The sequence below is a fragment of the Oryx dammah genome, unplaced genomic scaffold (genome assembly GCF_014754425.2).
Source record: "Oryx dammah isolate SB20612 unplaced genomic scaffold, SCBI_Odam_1.1 HiC_scaffold_28, whole genome shotgun sequence".
Taxonomy (NCBI): Eukaryota; Metazoa; Chordata; class Mammalia; order Artiodactyla; family Bovidae; genus Oryx; species Oryx dammah.
This window is the reverse complement of record NW_024070212.1, coordinates 80,957,868-80,975,169: the sequence shown is the minus strand read 5'-3', so window position 1 is coordinate 80,975,169 and position 17,302 is coordinate 80,957,868. Positions and strand designations below refer to the sequence as shown.

The following is a 17,302-nucleotide window of genomic DNA, read 5'->3' as shown; positions in this document are numbered from 1 at the left end:
AAAGATGTATCTATGGGACATCAGTCTATCAATCATACCTTGTTAGGATCTAATTTACACTTGTCCACAGGATTAGAATCTTTGATGACTTCAACTACATCCTCTCCAAATCTTTCTCCATAAAATCCCTAAAATAAAGAAAAAGAAATCTTTTACATCAAGTTAACAGTAGTAGAAAACAGAGAAGGCCTCTGAGGGAAACTCCTTAACAAAATGAAGACATTTAGTAAGTTCTTATAAAATGGTGTCAATGATTACAAAATAATAATTATTTACATTTATAGAATTTATACTTAGTCTATCAAATTAACAGGGTCTCACTCCATATTTATTTGATATTATTCCCATTTACTCACTTTAAATAACACAAAATTAAAAAAAAATAATTTTCACCAATGAAAATACAGGATTCCACAAGAGATCCTCAAGAAAATCAAAAAGGGAACAGAAAGAAGAGACAAAAGAAATTCATTATATTTGATGTGTATAGGATATTGGACTTCCCTGGTGGCTCAGACGGTAAAGTGTCTGCCCGCAATCTGGGAGACCTGGATTCGATCCCTGGGTTGGGAAGATCCCGTGGAGAAGGAAATGGCAACCCACCCCAGTACTCTTGCCTGGAAAATTCCATGAACTGAGGAGCCTGATAGGCTACAGTCCATGGGGTCGCAAAGAGTCGGACACGACTGAGCAACTTCAGAGTTTGATGTAACCTGACTTCTTACAGACATGAGTCAATGAGCAAGCATTCATTTTTCTGAATGATTACTGTAATGTTCCAGAATTTCCAAATAAAAACATTAACTTGTTGAAGCTCTGTATAAGTTCAGATTTTGAAAAGGTAACCCTGGGTCAAGAATGTAGTGACTTTTCCATATGACCCTGAGTGGCAGATGGGCAAAACATGGAGCTATTCAAAAGGAAAAATTAAGTCTGAATCCTCAAAGGAGAACAGACACTCCTACCTCAAAGATAACTTCTATGACTCAGTAAGTTTGAAAAATACTGTCTCAAAATTTCCCGAGACTTAATAGGCTTTTGAAAAAACAAGAAGTCACAACTAAAACCAGTTTGTGGAAGTTGAGCCCTGTGAAGTCACCAATAAGAACAGAATGCTGAAGAAATTAACATCAGCTGAGAATAAAAACCAGCCTAAACTCTTCTGTCTAGACAAATCACCTGGGGATTTGTTAAAATACAGATTTTAATTTGGAAGGTCTGAAGTGGAGTCTGAGAGTCTGCGTTTCAAACAAAACTCCCAGGTCGTGTCAATGCAGATTCTGTCCATGGACCACACTTGGAGTAACAAGGACAGAGGAAGATTGGAAAGAACAACTGTAGCAGAAAAGACAGGTTAGTTTCATCAACATTAAAGTTATCATTTATTTTGAAAATTAAGTAGCTGTATAAAGGTTAAAGGATTCTAAGAAGTGTTTTTAAAGCATAATTTCAAGCTTTTAAGTTCTAAAGATTACTTCACTGGGAATCAGTTAAGCCAAAAAAGAGAATGCACTTGGGTCAGAAATATCTTGGGGTTCTAGTTCTAATTCCATGATTATTAATTCCTTATAACTTTTTCTACAAAATGTGGATAATACTATATACATTTCTCTACAAATCACGGTAATTCTGAAAGATACAGGGTTTCTAAAATACATGTGAAAATAGACCCTCAAAAGAATCAAGTTAATAGTAATATTTTACTGTTGCTATCAAAGATTTTAAAAATTCAAGAGAATATTATTGTACCTATCAAAATCCTTATACCCTAAAGGAGTAGATTATTTGGCAGGATCTGGCTTATTAAAGGATTAGATCTGGATCTGAAATGTCTATTCATCATAGAAAATACAAATTAAGGATGACATTTTGAACCACCACAGTATTCACCTCCAATCTGTGAGATATCTCTGCGAGTTTGGTTATTGCAGGTTCCTTGTAAACAAATTCTTGTTCATCCAAATCCCCAAACTTAGTTCCATAAAAACCGACACGAAAATAGGTGCCAAACATCCGCTTACCATCCTAGGTGTAGGAAAACAGAGAAACTTTAATACAAAGACTTTTTGTCGTACACATTCTGCTTAGATTGCTACGAGTATAAAATTCTCAAAACAATGTCAAAAGTTTTAATTCAAAACTACAATATTTTATTATTTCTCAAATGAAAGTAAAAACAAAATAATCTTTTCTTCATTATTTCTAACAAATAACATTGTGCAATTAGGGTTTTTACCGAATTACATATGGAATATGTTTTTCAGGGACTGTACCAAGTGACATCCCATATAAGTCTATGTTTTTCTAAGTCCATACAATTGAGATAAATTAACTTATTTTCTTTATTGCAAGAAAAGTTGCTTGGTATAAAATAAACTGTGTTTTAATTATCCTAAAATTAGAGCATAAAGTTAAATTTAAAAATAACACTAACATATTTAGTTACCATTATTAGCCTTTATATCATATCTCTTTTCATATTTTAAATGAGATCATAAAAGTTAGAAGCCAAAAAAAACAAACAAACAAAAAAAAAAAGTTAGAAGCCAAGTGTAGCATCTGGCACAGAGTGGATGATCAGTAAATGTCAAGACCATCCTGAAGCACTGAAGCAAAACATTTACAATTAGTAACCCTCTGCTAATAAAAAATACTGTTATGTGTAAGAGTAACTAGAAATGGAATTAGGAAGGAAAAAAATGCATAAATGAAAGAAGAAAAAAATTTTGAGAAGAGTTGGTTTTTCTAAAGTACCCAAACCACCCACTGCATACATTAACCACACACATTCATCCCAAGTACAAAGTATGCTACGGTCACCTTAACTCTTACACAGAAGATTTGAAAACAAATTCTCTTGATAAAGATAAAATACTTGGAAGCCTTTTGTGTTATTCTTACATGTTAGATACAAAGATGTTTCAAAGGATTTTGTGGTAGTGCCTTTTACACAGCCATACACGACTGTTTATATACCTCAATTCTCTTTAAGCCTAGTAAGTTTCATACTTATTTTTCCTTTATTTACTTCTTACTGCAAAGGCAAAGCGGTATGTAAAATAAGTTACAAATGAAACAGATAATAAAGCAAAATGGAAAATTATGATCTTTAATTTACCAGCCTTCTGATAATAAAAACAAACAAAAAAAAAAACATACAGTTGACTAAAAATATTTCCACAATTTGTCCAGAAGAAATATAGTTTTAAAGAAAAATGTCTCTAGAGTTAAAGGAGGTTTCTAATAAAAAAAATTTTGTTTCAATTATTTCAAACTTTAACAGACAAAATTAACTGACATCTATAGCAAATGAAATTTCTCTAGATAGGTTAAATATATTCAATCAAAATTCTGATTAAAACCATCAACAAGCCAATGGAGCAATATTTAATAAAGTCAAGAAATGAAGGCCCCACTGCCTGGAAAATAAAAAAGGCATTTGAGAAAATTAACAATTTGTGATTGTTTTTTCCAAAAAAATACCATACATGAATATATTTATTTACTTTTTGGAAGCACAAATATTAAAATATTGTTATCCTGGCTGTACTCCTCTCAGAGCTTTCCAGTTTAAGATTTCTATTCCAAATCTTCAGTATTATGTCCTTTTAAATATTTGAAAACTGCTATTAGAACTTGTTTCCCTTAAACTTTCCAGTCCTCAATCATCTTCATATGATGATTCATACTATGCTATGTTCACTTTATTATTAGTCTTTTGATGGCACCTTGTAAAGTGTGGTATCCCAGAAACAGACACAACATACACTGATCTGATCAGTGTAGAGATCAGTGGGCTCACTGCCTCCCAGGATGTGGACTTAAATTCAATTAATGCAGCTTAAAACTGAACTAGTTCCTGAGCAGCCATTTTAAACTCTTTTTATTCACTTTCTCATACTGACATTCAGTTCAAGGAAAAAAAAATATTGAGTGCTTTTCATGTGTTAGCCACTGTTCATCCTCAGTTCAGTTCAGTCGCTCAGTCATGTCCGACTCATTGCGACCCCACGGACTGCAGCACGCCAGGCCTCCCTGTCCAACACCAACTCCTGGAGTTTACTCAAACTCATCCTCAGGAATAGGAAAATAAAAATAAGTAAGACTTGGCTCCTCAAGAGAGTTAAAAAAAATGTAATCAAATAATTACAATACAAAAGGTCATAAGCTCTAATAAAAAGTGTCCTGAGTAAGGAAAGGCAAATCCTGTTGGAGCCAGGTCACAAAAGAGGTGACACACAGACAGGATTCTACAACCTAAAAGAATGGCTGAGTGGATGTGGGAGCACATTCTAGGGGAAGGGGAAGGAAGGAGGGTAGAGAGGAGGAGGTGGGTGGCAGGAACAGAAGAAGAATAAAAATGAAGGTAAAAGTCATTAAACAACGTATATGAGGTAACCATGCATCCATTCACATATTTATTGAAGGTTTACTATGTGTCAACAAACTGGTGATAAATCTGCAAACAAAACAGAGTGGTCAGGGCAGGTCTCACCAAGAGGTGACGTGTGAACAAAGATGCGAAGGAGGTGTAAGAGTTGTTCCTGCGACTCTCCAGGGGAGGTGCGCTCCAGGCAGAGGAAAGAGCCAGTGCAAAGGGCAGGAGCCCTCCAGGGGAGGTGCGCTCCAGGCAGAGGGAAGAGCCAGTGCAAAGGGCAGGAGCCCCGCTCCTGTGCTCGAAGAACAGGAAAGTGGCTAGAGTGGTAAGGCAGAATATGCAGCAGGGAGAAGAGCAGAGGAAATAAGATCAGAGAGGAGTTACTAGAACTGAAAATGAGTGTGTGCACAGTAGAGTAAGTAGATTTATTTTCAACTTACAAAGAGTTTCCTAATGTAAAACCATTGACTCGATCATGTTCATAGAAGTTTACTCATATGGCTTTATCTTCAAGAAAGATATCACTTTATCTTACTTCCTCTTCAGAGGTTTGGACCACAGGATGATACCCATTTTTCCTCTGAATTAAAAAAAAATACATTTTCCTACAATCTAGCCTGTATTTTTCTAGCAGTATCTTCTTTTAATGTCATGAATTCTTTCTTAACTTCCCACCATTCCCACACTCCAATTATTCTTCCTCAGCAGTACTTACTGATTCCACTATCCTGTGTATAATGAAACTACGTCCCAAACAAGGAAATCCATCTACTCATCTATCCATGTCTCTAGTTGTTGAAATCTCTTATGACAAATAAGTTTCTTCTAGTTTTGTTGTCTTTATTTAGCAGCAAACATTCAGTTGGGCTATTGTATATTTCCACACTGACATCACTTCCTAAACTTCTTTCCTCTTCACCCATAGTTCTCCACTACATTTCTCTCAAGTTAACTGATTTTTCAGATAGGCAGACCAGTGTTTCCCACAGGGGTTATCTCCTCCTCTTCTATTAGATCTATTCCCCTTAAAGAACATACACTTTTATCAGTTTATTTAGTCATAGAGTTTGACCTGGGAACCTAACACCTCTTAGATTTCACAGCTAAACTGTGTTAAGATTTCAAGTAATTATAGATTTAATTCAAGTAATTAAAAAAATAAGATTTCAAGTAATTACTTGAACAATAATTCAAGTAATATATAGTAATGATGATGATAATAACAATAAAAATAATAATCTCCAACATTTTTCAAGTATTTACTATGTGCTAGGGCTTCCCTGGTCAGCTGGTAAAGAATCCGCCTGCAATGCAGGAGACCTGGGTTCGATCCCTGGGTTGAGAAGATCTCCTGGAGAAGGGAACAGCTACCCACTCCAGTATTCAGGCCTGGAGAATTCCATGAACTGTATAGTTCATGGGGTCGCAAACAGTTGGACACAATTGAGTGAGTTTCACTTTCACTTCACATGTACTATTGGTTATTCACTTTACATAGGTTATGCCAATTCTTATCACAACTTTCAGACATCATTATTTTCACCTCTTTTTATAAATGAGGAAAAGTAATTTGCCCAAGGTCACACTGCTAGCCAACAGTGGCACTCAGAGTTAAATCCTAGTATATTTGACACCTGAATCCAAGCTCTTAATTACACTATTTAATCCCTGTATTCTATATACTCATATACAAATTCTAGGACATACGTATGATCCCTGAACCATTTTTCACTTCTCTGATGTTTTCCTTGAGAGTTTTTGAGAATTTCCATGAGTAATTGAGATTTACTGGGTACCTTCCTCCCTAAGTTTTGTCTTCCTCTATATTACAACACTGTCTCTACTGAAATTGTTATTACATGTTTGCATCTCCTTTCTGCACACTCCAGTATGAAAATCGGGTTGATGATTTTCATAAACCTACCAGATATATTCTTCTAAGATCTATCCTATCACATTTCTTATCAGATGTTCAATTTTAACCTTTATATGTCCCAGTCCAGGAAAAAATAATCATGTCCAATATCATCTAATAAATGTTTGCTGTCCATATCTTTTTCTCATCAGAAATAACATAAAGGGCAGAACCCAGCCAGTAGTACCACATCATCAGGTGCTAAGTCATGGGTCTATACCAAATATTAGGGAGTCATCAACTATCAGAAAGTACCTCTTCACAGAGTTCTTCTCATCACATTTTCCTTACTTTCTTCATATCTGACTTCACCTCTTTGCCTTTCCTGAGATAAATACTCATGGATGTTTTATACCTACACAGGTCTAGTTGCTTCTTTATAGAGTGTCACATTTTCATACTTAACTACTTGTTGTAAAAGTGTTTGCTTTTTTTTTTTCATACTCTTCTTTCAGCCTCCTGCCCCCCATCACCTATTAAAACTTGCTGTTTCCCATTCTGCTCTTTTACTCCCTTGGATGAGTTCATTTATCTCATGCAGCCTCGCCGTGCATGGATTGTGCTTAGTTGCTTAGTCGTGTCTGACTCTTTGCAACCCCATGGACTGTAGCCCGCCAGGCTCCTCTGTCCATGGAATTCTTCAGACAAGAATATTGGAGTGGGTCGGCATGCCCTTCTCCAGAGCATGGATTAGAGCATATAAAAATTCAACAGAAGACACTGCACCAGAACTATGGCTAGTATTTCTCAGCATATAAAAACCAAAATATTGGCTCATCTTCATGTCCATCCAGTAAAATGAAAAGAGTTAATATATAGTTACCTTGCATGCTTGAATCTCAAAAGTTAGAATACCTCACTTTTCTTTAGTGACTTAGTAGAGAAACTTCAGCTTAAACAAGCTAAGCCCATCTTCTCAAGCCTTGCTGGAGACTATAATATATACCTACTAGGGTGGTGATATTTCCCCTCAGATGGTGAAATATGTTGTAATTTTTTCAAGAAAAAAACGGAGACAGTGTTATGTGACTATGTTATCAATAGTTGGGGAATGATTATTCTGAACATAATAAACTTGCATTAATCTACTTCTGAATACAAACTGTTCACTATCTGATAAATGGATAAATGTATCTTTTAAAATATGTGCACACAAAATATAAAATGGCTCCATATAGAAATTCAATATTTCTTTTCTCCAAAAACAATTTTAAAATGCATTTTCCTACAATCTAGCCTATATTTTTCTAGCAGTATCTTCTTTTAATGTCATGAATTCTTTCTTAACTTCCCACAATTATAAGTAAGACATTTTTAAACATAATTTCCTATTATTTCAAGAAAAATGGGAAAGAGAAAATAAATAGTAAACAGTCATTCAGATATTGAAATTGGCAGAGCAAGTAACAGTTACCATGATTTAAGAAAGGTTCATGACTTGTTATTTTATATGGTAAATATTTTACCAAATTTGCTACCAGGTTTTAGAGTTATCTTTTACACACACATACACAAACTCACACACACAGCCCTAAAAAGCTTTGCCAACTCAAATGATTTGTACCAAATCAAGGAGCACAATGAAAAATGAAATACAGTGCTAATATATAAGCCCAGATCAAGAAAGGAGCTATTAATTCAAAGACCCTTTCTATAGTGTATCAGATATCCTTATTAGATCTCAATCCAGAGAGAGTTCCTTAAGAATACTAGGAAATTAGCTAGGTACCATAGCTTTTAGAAAAAAATGAAATTACTGAAGTTTTCCCAGAGTCAAAAAGAAAAATATTCACAAGATAGGAACTTACCACAATAGACAATAGTAAAAGTAGGGAGTAGGGTCAGCAACCAGGGGCAAGAGAGAAGAGAAAACAGAAAGCATTTTAATTAGGGAAATTTCAAAACAAATAAGCAGCAAATGGTAGCAAACATACTTTTAAAATGCAAGCATCCACTTAAGTTTTACAAGGGAAAAGCAAAAAACAAACGTGCAACAATTTTAGAAGCTACAAAGCTAAAGGTCCAGTGAAAGGTAGTGGCAAGAATATAAACAAGAAAATAAAGTCCGTGTGACTTTTACCATGCAATAAACATGATGATAAAATATTAATCATAACCAGTGAAAATTATACCTTTCAGGGGTCGATTTAGCATCAAGCAGACTAGTAATAAACTGCTCAGAGGTTCAATGTCTCTTCTTTCATGCTTACTTTTCACCTACTTCCATTTTGTGTTAGGAAATCCATTAAGTAATTTTATGACTCAAAGGTAACCATGGAAAGTCTCTATATAAGCCTTAACTGAAGACACAAAAATGAGACGTTCTATACTGGGTATTAAAAAAGTCATACACATTTAATCTGGGGAACTAAGGTAGACTGAAAGTACTGGTTTCATCTAAAGAAAAACAAAAGGTGGCAACTAATTCAGAAATGGAAGAGAATGCAATAGTAACATTCATTCTGAAGGTTTTCTAGCTGGGTCTCAAAACAACTGCAAAACCAAACAGAGAAAGCCTAAACTGTTTAATCAACATAAACCTGACTACAAAGTGAAGGGCAAAGCAGAAAAATTAACAAATATTAATACTCAGCTTTAAATAAACTGTCTTATTAATACCTTGCTTTACCTCATCAAAATGAATTATTCTGTAGAATTTTTTATTTTATAGAATTCTTTTCAGAAAGATTTTTTAAAAAGGTAATCAATTCTTTCTGGCATTTTTCAGGTATGATTGGATTTATATATAACTTCATGAGCCTAACTATTATACTTACTCCTTAAAAGGAAGCACACAGTCTTCATTGAACACAATTATCAAACATTGTCAGAAAATGAGGTCAAATTAAATTTCAAGTTTTCTCAATCTGTTTTTCCCTCCCCCCAACAAAATTTAAATGACAAAAGTGAATTTCATTCCTCAGTAGTACTTATACTCAAGGTGAAGTGACTCAAGATCAAATTAACATACTCTTTTTCTCAATTCCAAGATGCACATTTTTTTGCCCATATTTTAGTATCTCTGTAGATGGCATTCATTTTTCAACTGATGGGATGCTAGAGTTTAATACACAGAGATTATTTGTTTTTCTAATCTTTCTTAAAGGAATGTGCAGTAATGGTATATCTTACAATTGATAACATCTTAGATCAGTTGAAATATTTTATATTTACACCTCTGAGCAATAAAACATAAATCGACCTCTGTAGAATGAGGTGAAACAATATGGTTAAAAAAAGGAAATCTTGTGTGTAAATGTTGATGAAAGAAAATGCTTCAAAGGATAAAAACAAACGAAAGTGATGACAAAGTGGCTCATTTACCAAAGAATATCATTAGTAACATATGGATTTCCATGCACTGCCTACAACCTCTTAATAACAAATTTCTTAACATAACTTACAGTATTTTAACAAAGTTTCTTTGGTTAATGAATTCAGTTGACAGCAGACAGCAACAGAATGCCCACAGCTAGCACATGTGGGCAAAGCATTGGCATAAGAAATCTGATCAAATCAATCTATTAGTGTCTTTAACTAACTAAAACATTACCTACCTCCCAGCCAGTACTCTGTATAATAAAAAAGTAAAAAAGGGCAAGTCATAAAAAAAAAACTGTTTAAAAAGAACAAAAAAAGCCAAAGGAAGTTCAGTAGTGTAAGAAACCATATACCATAAATTCTTCTTCATACAGAAAACACTAGGGTATTTTAAACATCATATTCCTTCACTTAAGAACTATGATAATTTTATAAATTGCTTGTTCAAAACCTAGAAGCTAAAATTTCACCATTTAAAACTTTAATAAGTAAAAAGTACAAATTTAGGGGAAAGAAAGCGAAGTGCTTGTTTCAGTTGTGTCTAAATTAGATCATTAACTAACAGGAGCTGTACTTCACTGAAGTACCCAGGGTAAGCTGGAATAGAAACTGAAATTTTGCCCAAATGTCTCTGATACAAATGGATGAAAGTTTCTTGGAAGCTGCTCGCTCTAGATGTTCCAGGCCTGACCTGTGTCATTTGGAATCTGTGCAACATATGGGAAGCTGCGATGAGATTTAACAGTATAACTGATTATAAAAAGACCCACCTGCTATGATCCAGAATTCTAATAATCTTTCACAACTCCAATATTTTATTCAATGACAATAAAATCCTGGCTTACCAGGATAGCAGCCCTATTTAAGACTAAGTTTTTCAGATTATATCAATTCCTCTAGAACAGCTTAGTCCATGGCGAGAGAGAGGAAGTCAAGCTGCTAAGACAATAAAGTGAGACTAACACTGCACGCACAAGTGGGAAACCAACACTACACTCCAATTCTCAGGTGATGGCAGCAGCAGACGACAGCACAGGCAGCACAGGGAGGGAGCAGAAAGTGGAGGAGGAGGACCCTTAGCATAACGCTTCCGAGTATTTCAATGGAGCCAATGATTTAGCTTCAGGGAAATCAACTGCTAGCAGTCTACTTCATTTTTAAACCAAGCTTATTTTAATTTTAAAGATAATATGTGGATCCCGTGAAGTACAAATAAGTACTGAAATCATCCTATTATAATTGAATGAATAAATAAATACAACCATTTATTATTTTCACTAAATATTACTTTTACATTAGAAATATGTCAGAGGATGACTGAATAAAAATATCTGGAAAAAAGGTAAAAGTTCAGTTGAAATCATTAAAAATATTAGGAGTTTATTAAGCTTTCGTATCATTTAATAAAAAGTTAAATATAAAGACATTTTGGGGGAAGAAATGAATAGAAATCAATTTAAAAAATCAAATTCATAACTATTACCCACACTGTGAAACAGAAAGTAACTCACAATTTTAAAAAAATTAGCAACTTAGTAATCATTCAAAAAAGTGAAGAAAAAAGAGAAGCTATGTGGGAAGGTTATGATGATCATAATCTACCTTAGGTTAAATTCATTTTTGTTAATGAATCTTGCTTTGGCCATGAACCATCATTTTTAAACTGTTCATTTGTAACTTGATTAAAATGGTCATTTCACGGGATCTAGTTTGACATTAGTACAAAGCAACACTAAAGCTTGTAGACAGTTTTCTCCACTTAACACTGAAGTTAGAAAGTACTATTGTTACCTGATGAACAATTTTGCTGAAGGCTTCCTGAAGTTTACCATGAATCGTGGATAGTTTCTTGGCATCCCGATTAGCTTCATGAATAGGAATAAGTACTTTGTAAACTTCGTTAACTGCTTCATACATGCCAGCCTATAAGAATAATAAGAGATTGCTTTCTTTTACATCGATAAGAGAGTGAACTGCAATTTATGAACTCACAATATTTCCAAGGCAATACTACTATTTTCCAATAGGACATAAAAACAAACGCTACTGATTTTTAAGACCTAATAAAATAATTTTGCACAATATATTATCTCTTCTATTGAGTGAAAACATGTGTGTGTGTATTTGTGTTTTTGTATTTGAAATACACACATGTACATATATGTATATTTATACTTCCATATAGTTTGAACTGGACATTCTGCTTTTACTACTCAGTAATTGAAGTGAAGTGAAGTGAAGTCGCTCAGTCGTATCTGACTCTTTGCGACCCCATGGACTGTAGCCTACCAGGCTCCTCAGTCCATGGGATTCTCCAGGCAAGAGTAATGGAGTGGGTTGCCATTTCCTTCTCCAACTCAGTAATTACTTAACTAAGATAAATGTGTGTATGTGTGTGTCCTTTTATATGCATATAAACTTTTGCAGAAACAAATTCAGAGCAGAGACATAGAAACCCAATTATTACAAGTCACATATACACAAATATCACATAAATCTATTGCTTCCTAGGACACGAAAATTATTAACTTTCCCAAAATATTAAATTGGCACAGAAAATCTTAAGGGAACTCTCTTATGGAAAAATCACTGATCTTTATTTAACAAAACATAAGATTCTGAGCCACCAGATTTTATTCAAGTAGGGGTTTTGGTTTACTAGTGGTTGGCCAAGTGTTGCTCTGATTATAATCAGAGTAAGGAACAAAACATGTTTATACTGCTATCCCCTTTTCTTGTAAGATTGGTGGCTGTGGTGAAGGAAGAGAGATATTTTCCAAGAGTCACTAAGTTCCCATTGCTTCACAAATCAGCAAATTCCCAAGAAAATAAACATATGGTTCTTATATTTTCTAGTCAGCTCATAGGAGTATATTTAAGCAATCATGTAGCTGCAATAGTAAAATATATTCAGTGTAACTAAAATATCCCAGTAATTATTTTAATTAATATTAAATAGATTAACTGAAAAAGAATGACATTCATAATTAAATGCTATTGCAAAATAGAGGCTTCTGTAACATAAGCCACTGTAACCCAATCTAAATTCACTGCTGTGAATTATTAAAATTACACATATATACAGAGAATGTATATTTATTAAAATATTCCATTAATAGCAAAAACATTTTTCCCTACTAGTTCAGATCCCTTAAACTGAAGCTCAAGGAACAGAGATCTGGGAATGGAATCAGGACAACCAAGGTCTTCAAAAACAAGAAATTTTAAAGAGAACAAACACCTAATGTTCTTTGAGTCTCAGAATCATTTTTACATGAGTTACTTCTAAGTACCTATAATAATGAGAGGATGATAACAGCAAATGTACTAAAACTTACTTGGAGCCAGGCACTGTGATTAGCACTTTACATAGGTTAATTCATTTAATCCTGACAGCAGTCCTTGAAGTACATACTATTATTAGATGTATTTAATGGATAAGAAAAGTAAGGCACTGGTAGGTTGAGTAATTTGTGCCTGAAGTGCTTTAACTACTAAGATGGCAGAGAAAGGGGCTAGATGCCTCCTAAATCTATATGCATAACCAACATATTGCTGGGTAGGGTTAAGGCCAGGAGAAGCAACAACAGATTCCCAATAACAGTACAATGGGGAAGTGATGTACTATTACTTAACTACATCAGGTAATAGTACATTACATCAAGCTTCCCTTTTACCCTAACATGGACCTCACTGTCTTGCAAACCTTGGTGCTGGGACACTAAACACTCATCAGAAAACTCACAGAAAGCAGGTGATGCTATCAACATGGTTCAAGAAAGTAAGCAAGGATTCAGCGAGCTATTTTTTTCCCTTCACCAATAAATATGGCATCTCTGATCCACATGACTACTTCAGTTCTTCATATACAGATGGGGAGGAACAAAGACTGGACTTCTAGCATGGTAAGGAAGTCAGACAAGGGATCTAGGATGTAGTTCACAAAGTTCCTAATACCACTTCAATGTCTACCTAATAGAGCTCATTATGCCACCAATCGGGTGAGAGGCTGTAACTTTCCTGAGCACCAGAGGCTTTTTTAAGGTTTTAGAAAATGTATTCTAGTAAAAGTTTTCTTAAAAAAAAAAAAAAAAAACCTCTTATAGACTAAGTGCTGGTTCACAAACAAGCATATGAAAAACACTGGAGGAAGTGACAGACTATTAAAATAAAAAGGAATAAGCAATGATGAACATGAAAAGAAAATCCATTACTAGAGACTTCTTGAGATATTTAGAGAAAATTATCATAAATGAAAAGCACAGTCATAAGCAGAAAGCATAAATATACATGTCACTAATAACTAAGAAGTACATAATTGTGGGAAGAAATGAACAAGAGTCATCTACCATAGAGAAAGAAGCAGCTGCTTGCTCCAGTAATCCCACAAGTCCTGACTCAGTAAAGTACTTTCCAGAGCAGATACCTTCTTCATCTGGAGATACCACGTCATCCGAGACTGCAGATTCTTCTAAAACATTAGAGGAAATATTCTAGGAGGAAAAAAAAAGTTTAGGTTTGTGAAATGGAATTAATTTCTTAACATGAATGATATATATGAAGTAATTGAAGATGAAATACAGCTATCAGCTTATTAAAAAAAAAAGAGGGGGTAGTCAATGCAAAGCTAACAGACAAATCTCCAAAAACTTCTTGTATTGTGAAGATGACAATAAAATGTAACACCACTGCTAACTTTTTCATTAATAAAAAGTTGTAAAAAAGAAAATTTTAAAAAATCATGGGCTAAGGAAAATTGTAATATGACACAGAACACCTAAGGTGACTTAAACAGTGTTTACTTTTAATTTAATTGATGTTGTTAAAACTCCCTATAAGGGAAATTGAGATACAAAAATGGTCTCAAGGCTTGCCTAACATACATCAAATTAATGAAAACACTCATGTATAATAAAAAGCCCTCTTATCCAATGAGATTGGGATCCATTATTACTTCTGAAAAAATGATACATACATACCTTAAATATTTTATTTGAACCTAGATATTTAATTTATATGCAGAGTACATCATGAGAAACGCTGGGCTGGAAGAAGCACAAGCTGGAATCAAGACTGCCAGGAGAAATATCAATCACCTCAGATATGCAGAAGACACCACCCTTATGGCAGAAAGTGAAGAGGAACTAAAAAGCCTCTGGATGAGAGTGAAAGTGGAGAGTGAAAAAGCTGGCTTAAAGCTCAACATTCAGAAAACAAAGATCATGGCATCTGGTCCCATCACTTCAGGGGAAATAGATGGGGAAACAGTGGAAACAGTGTCAGACTTTATTTCTGGGGCTCCAAAATCACTGCAGATGGTGACTGCAGCCATGATTTGTCTGTTAGCTTTGCTTACTCCTTGGAAGGAAAGTTATGACCAACCTAGACAGCATATTCAAAAGCAGAGACATTACTTTGCCAACAAAGGTCCGTCTAGTCAAGGCTATGGTTTTTCCAGTGGTCACGTATGGATGTGAGAGTTGGACTGTGAAGAAAGCTGAGCACCAAAGAATTGATGCTTTTGAACTGTGGTGTTGGAGAAGACTCCTGAGAGTCCCTCGGACTGCAAGAAGATCCAACCAGTCCCTTCTGAAGGAGATCAGCCCTGGGTGCTCTTTGGAAGGAATGATGCTAAAGCTGAAACTCCAGTACTTTGGCCACCTCATGCGAAGAGTTGACTCATTGGAAAAAACTGATGCTGGGAGGGATTGGGGGCAGGAGGAGAAGGGGACGCCAGAGGATGAGATGGCTGGATGGCATCACTAACTTGATGGACGTGAGTCTGAGTGAACTCTGGGAGTTGGTGATGGACAGGGAGGCCTGCCGTGCTGTGATTCATGGGGTCGCAAAGAGTTGGACACAACTGAGCGACTGAACTGAACTGAACTGAGTCACACATTTGTCAATTTCTTGAAGTAGATCTAAGGCCTTTTCTTGTGTATGGGTCTCAAGATCAGAGTTCCATGTAATCTCTCTTGACTAAATACCCACAATGTAACCTCCATTTAAGATTTTCAGTTTTGGTTTCTTTAGAGTAAAAACTTGAACTTAAAAGATTATCAAATTATCCTAGATTTCTTAGAGATTTTCCCTCAATCTTTTTCTACTTGTCTTGATCTCTTTGCAAAATATTCAGCTTATTAATAATTTTCATAGAAACAATAACTTTCTTTTTGTATTTTGATTTATCAGAGAACATAATATTTAAATAATTTTTATAACTTCCTAAACCTGGAATTAAGAGGCTTTGAAGAAAAGCAAAGCAGAATTGACTCTTGGTAGGCAAAGAATTCAGCCAGTGGGTCAGAGGTATGTAGCCCTACTAGAGCATGAACTATCATCTCTGAGTCATATCTTAGCATATTTTATATAAGCATAAATAATGGAGAATGCTGGTTTACCTGGTATTTTAATTAAAAGCCAATTAAGAGTGTCCACTATCCTGATTTTCAATATTTTGAATGTATTTCATACATGCTATGAAGTCCATAGCAGTATAGGCAAAGAGAATAAATGTAGTTTACACAGCACTGATAATGTACAGGTAAGAAAACATGGAAGAGAATTAACAAGAAATACTCTTTAAAAACATATTAATGAAAGTGATAGTGAAACGTTAATTCATCTTGTGAAGCATCACTTTCAGTCTGTGCTTTCATTATCAGCTGGATGAATATAAACAGCAGTGAGAAAAATTAAACTAGAAAAGGACATACCTTGATTAAGGCAGATTCCTACCTGAAAGGTTACACATCCCACTGGAAGATACTTCCGGTCCTCCAACATGCTCAGATATTCAGCGACAAGTGCTGCTGAGTGAACGAGGCACTGGGCAGCTTCAGCATGATTGCTGCGCTCCGAGTGTTTGCCAGCCATGTTCTGCAACCAGGTCAGCCGCAGATCTGGAGAGGTCTGGTAGCCCTTGGCAATTCTAGTTAGAACAGAAATTCTCAATTAGCATTTGCTTCCTAATCTGGAAGGGAGTTCAAATTGCCTGTTTAGTGTGTAGGCTTCTATTACCGAACACAACCTATTAAGACAAGTTTTGGGGTTGTATGAACATGCTTTTGAGTGTGCTTAGAGAAATAATTGTGGGCCCATGGAATGGTTAGTATCAGGTATTTTTTTTGTGGGGGTAGGGGAGAGCTTAAAAAAAAGAGACATTTTATATGAAAATCTGCCCTTGAAGGAAACAATCAGTAACGGAAGATCTGGGAATTTACATGTTTATTATGGGGCTCTAAATAAGTTTTATATTCAAGGAAAAAAAATTATAAAAGATTCTTTCATTGTATCACCTTAATTTTAAAGGAAATATTTTATTCTTGTCTTTAAGAAACTCCAAAACTGTAAAAAATGAAGGTCAAATGGCAAAGAAAAAGTCAAGCTTTACTTACATCTTTGAAGATACAATAGGAATTAACAAAATTCTAAAAATACCCAATAAATATATCAGCCTATAGGCAAAAACCATGTTTAACATTAGTAAAATTAATGTTGTAATAAAGTATTAATACACTATGTTTTCTTCTTAAAGAACTAATTTTTACATTTAAAATGTGGGTCTTCAGCCTTCCTAGGAACTCTAGGGCCCAGGATGCCAAGGTCTTAACTATGTCATTATTTTAAAAATCTTGTTTTTGATAATCAATAAATACACTGAACAATTATTCATAATTCTTAAAAGA

General features: G+C 34.7%; 1 protein-coding gene across 5 annotated transcripts in view; it reads right to left on the bottom strand.

Annotated features, from left to right (window-relative positions):
• The window catches only part of DOCK7 (dedicator of cytokinesis 7), a 190,291-nt gene that overhangs the window by 15,857 nt on the left and 157,132 nt on the right, over positions 1-17,302 (bottom strand). For 2 of the 5 annotated variants that reach the window (XM_040232699.1, XM_040232701.1), the window contains 6 exons: positions 16,353-16,545; positions 13,964-14,107; positions 11,406-11,537; positions 9,851-9,865; positions 1,891-2,016; positions 39-128 (listed from right to left, as the gene is read on the bottom strand). In XM_040232699.1, coding sequence (XP_040088633.1) covers positions 39-128; positions 1,891-2,016; positions 9,851-9,865; positions 11,406-11,537; positions 13,964-14,107; positions 16,353-16,545 — 700 coding nt within the window. Of the gene's footprint in view, positions 1-38; positions 129-1,890; positions 2,026-9,850; positions 9,866-11,405; positions 11,538-13,963; positions 14,108-16,352; positions 16,546-17,302 lie in introns of all 5 variants that reach the window. The other 3 variants (XM_040232700.1, XM_040232702.1, XR_005719562.1) reach the window with 2 other exon arrangements.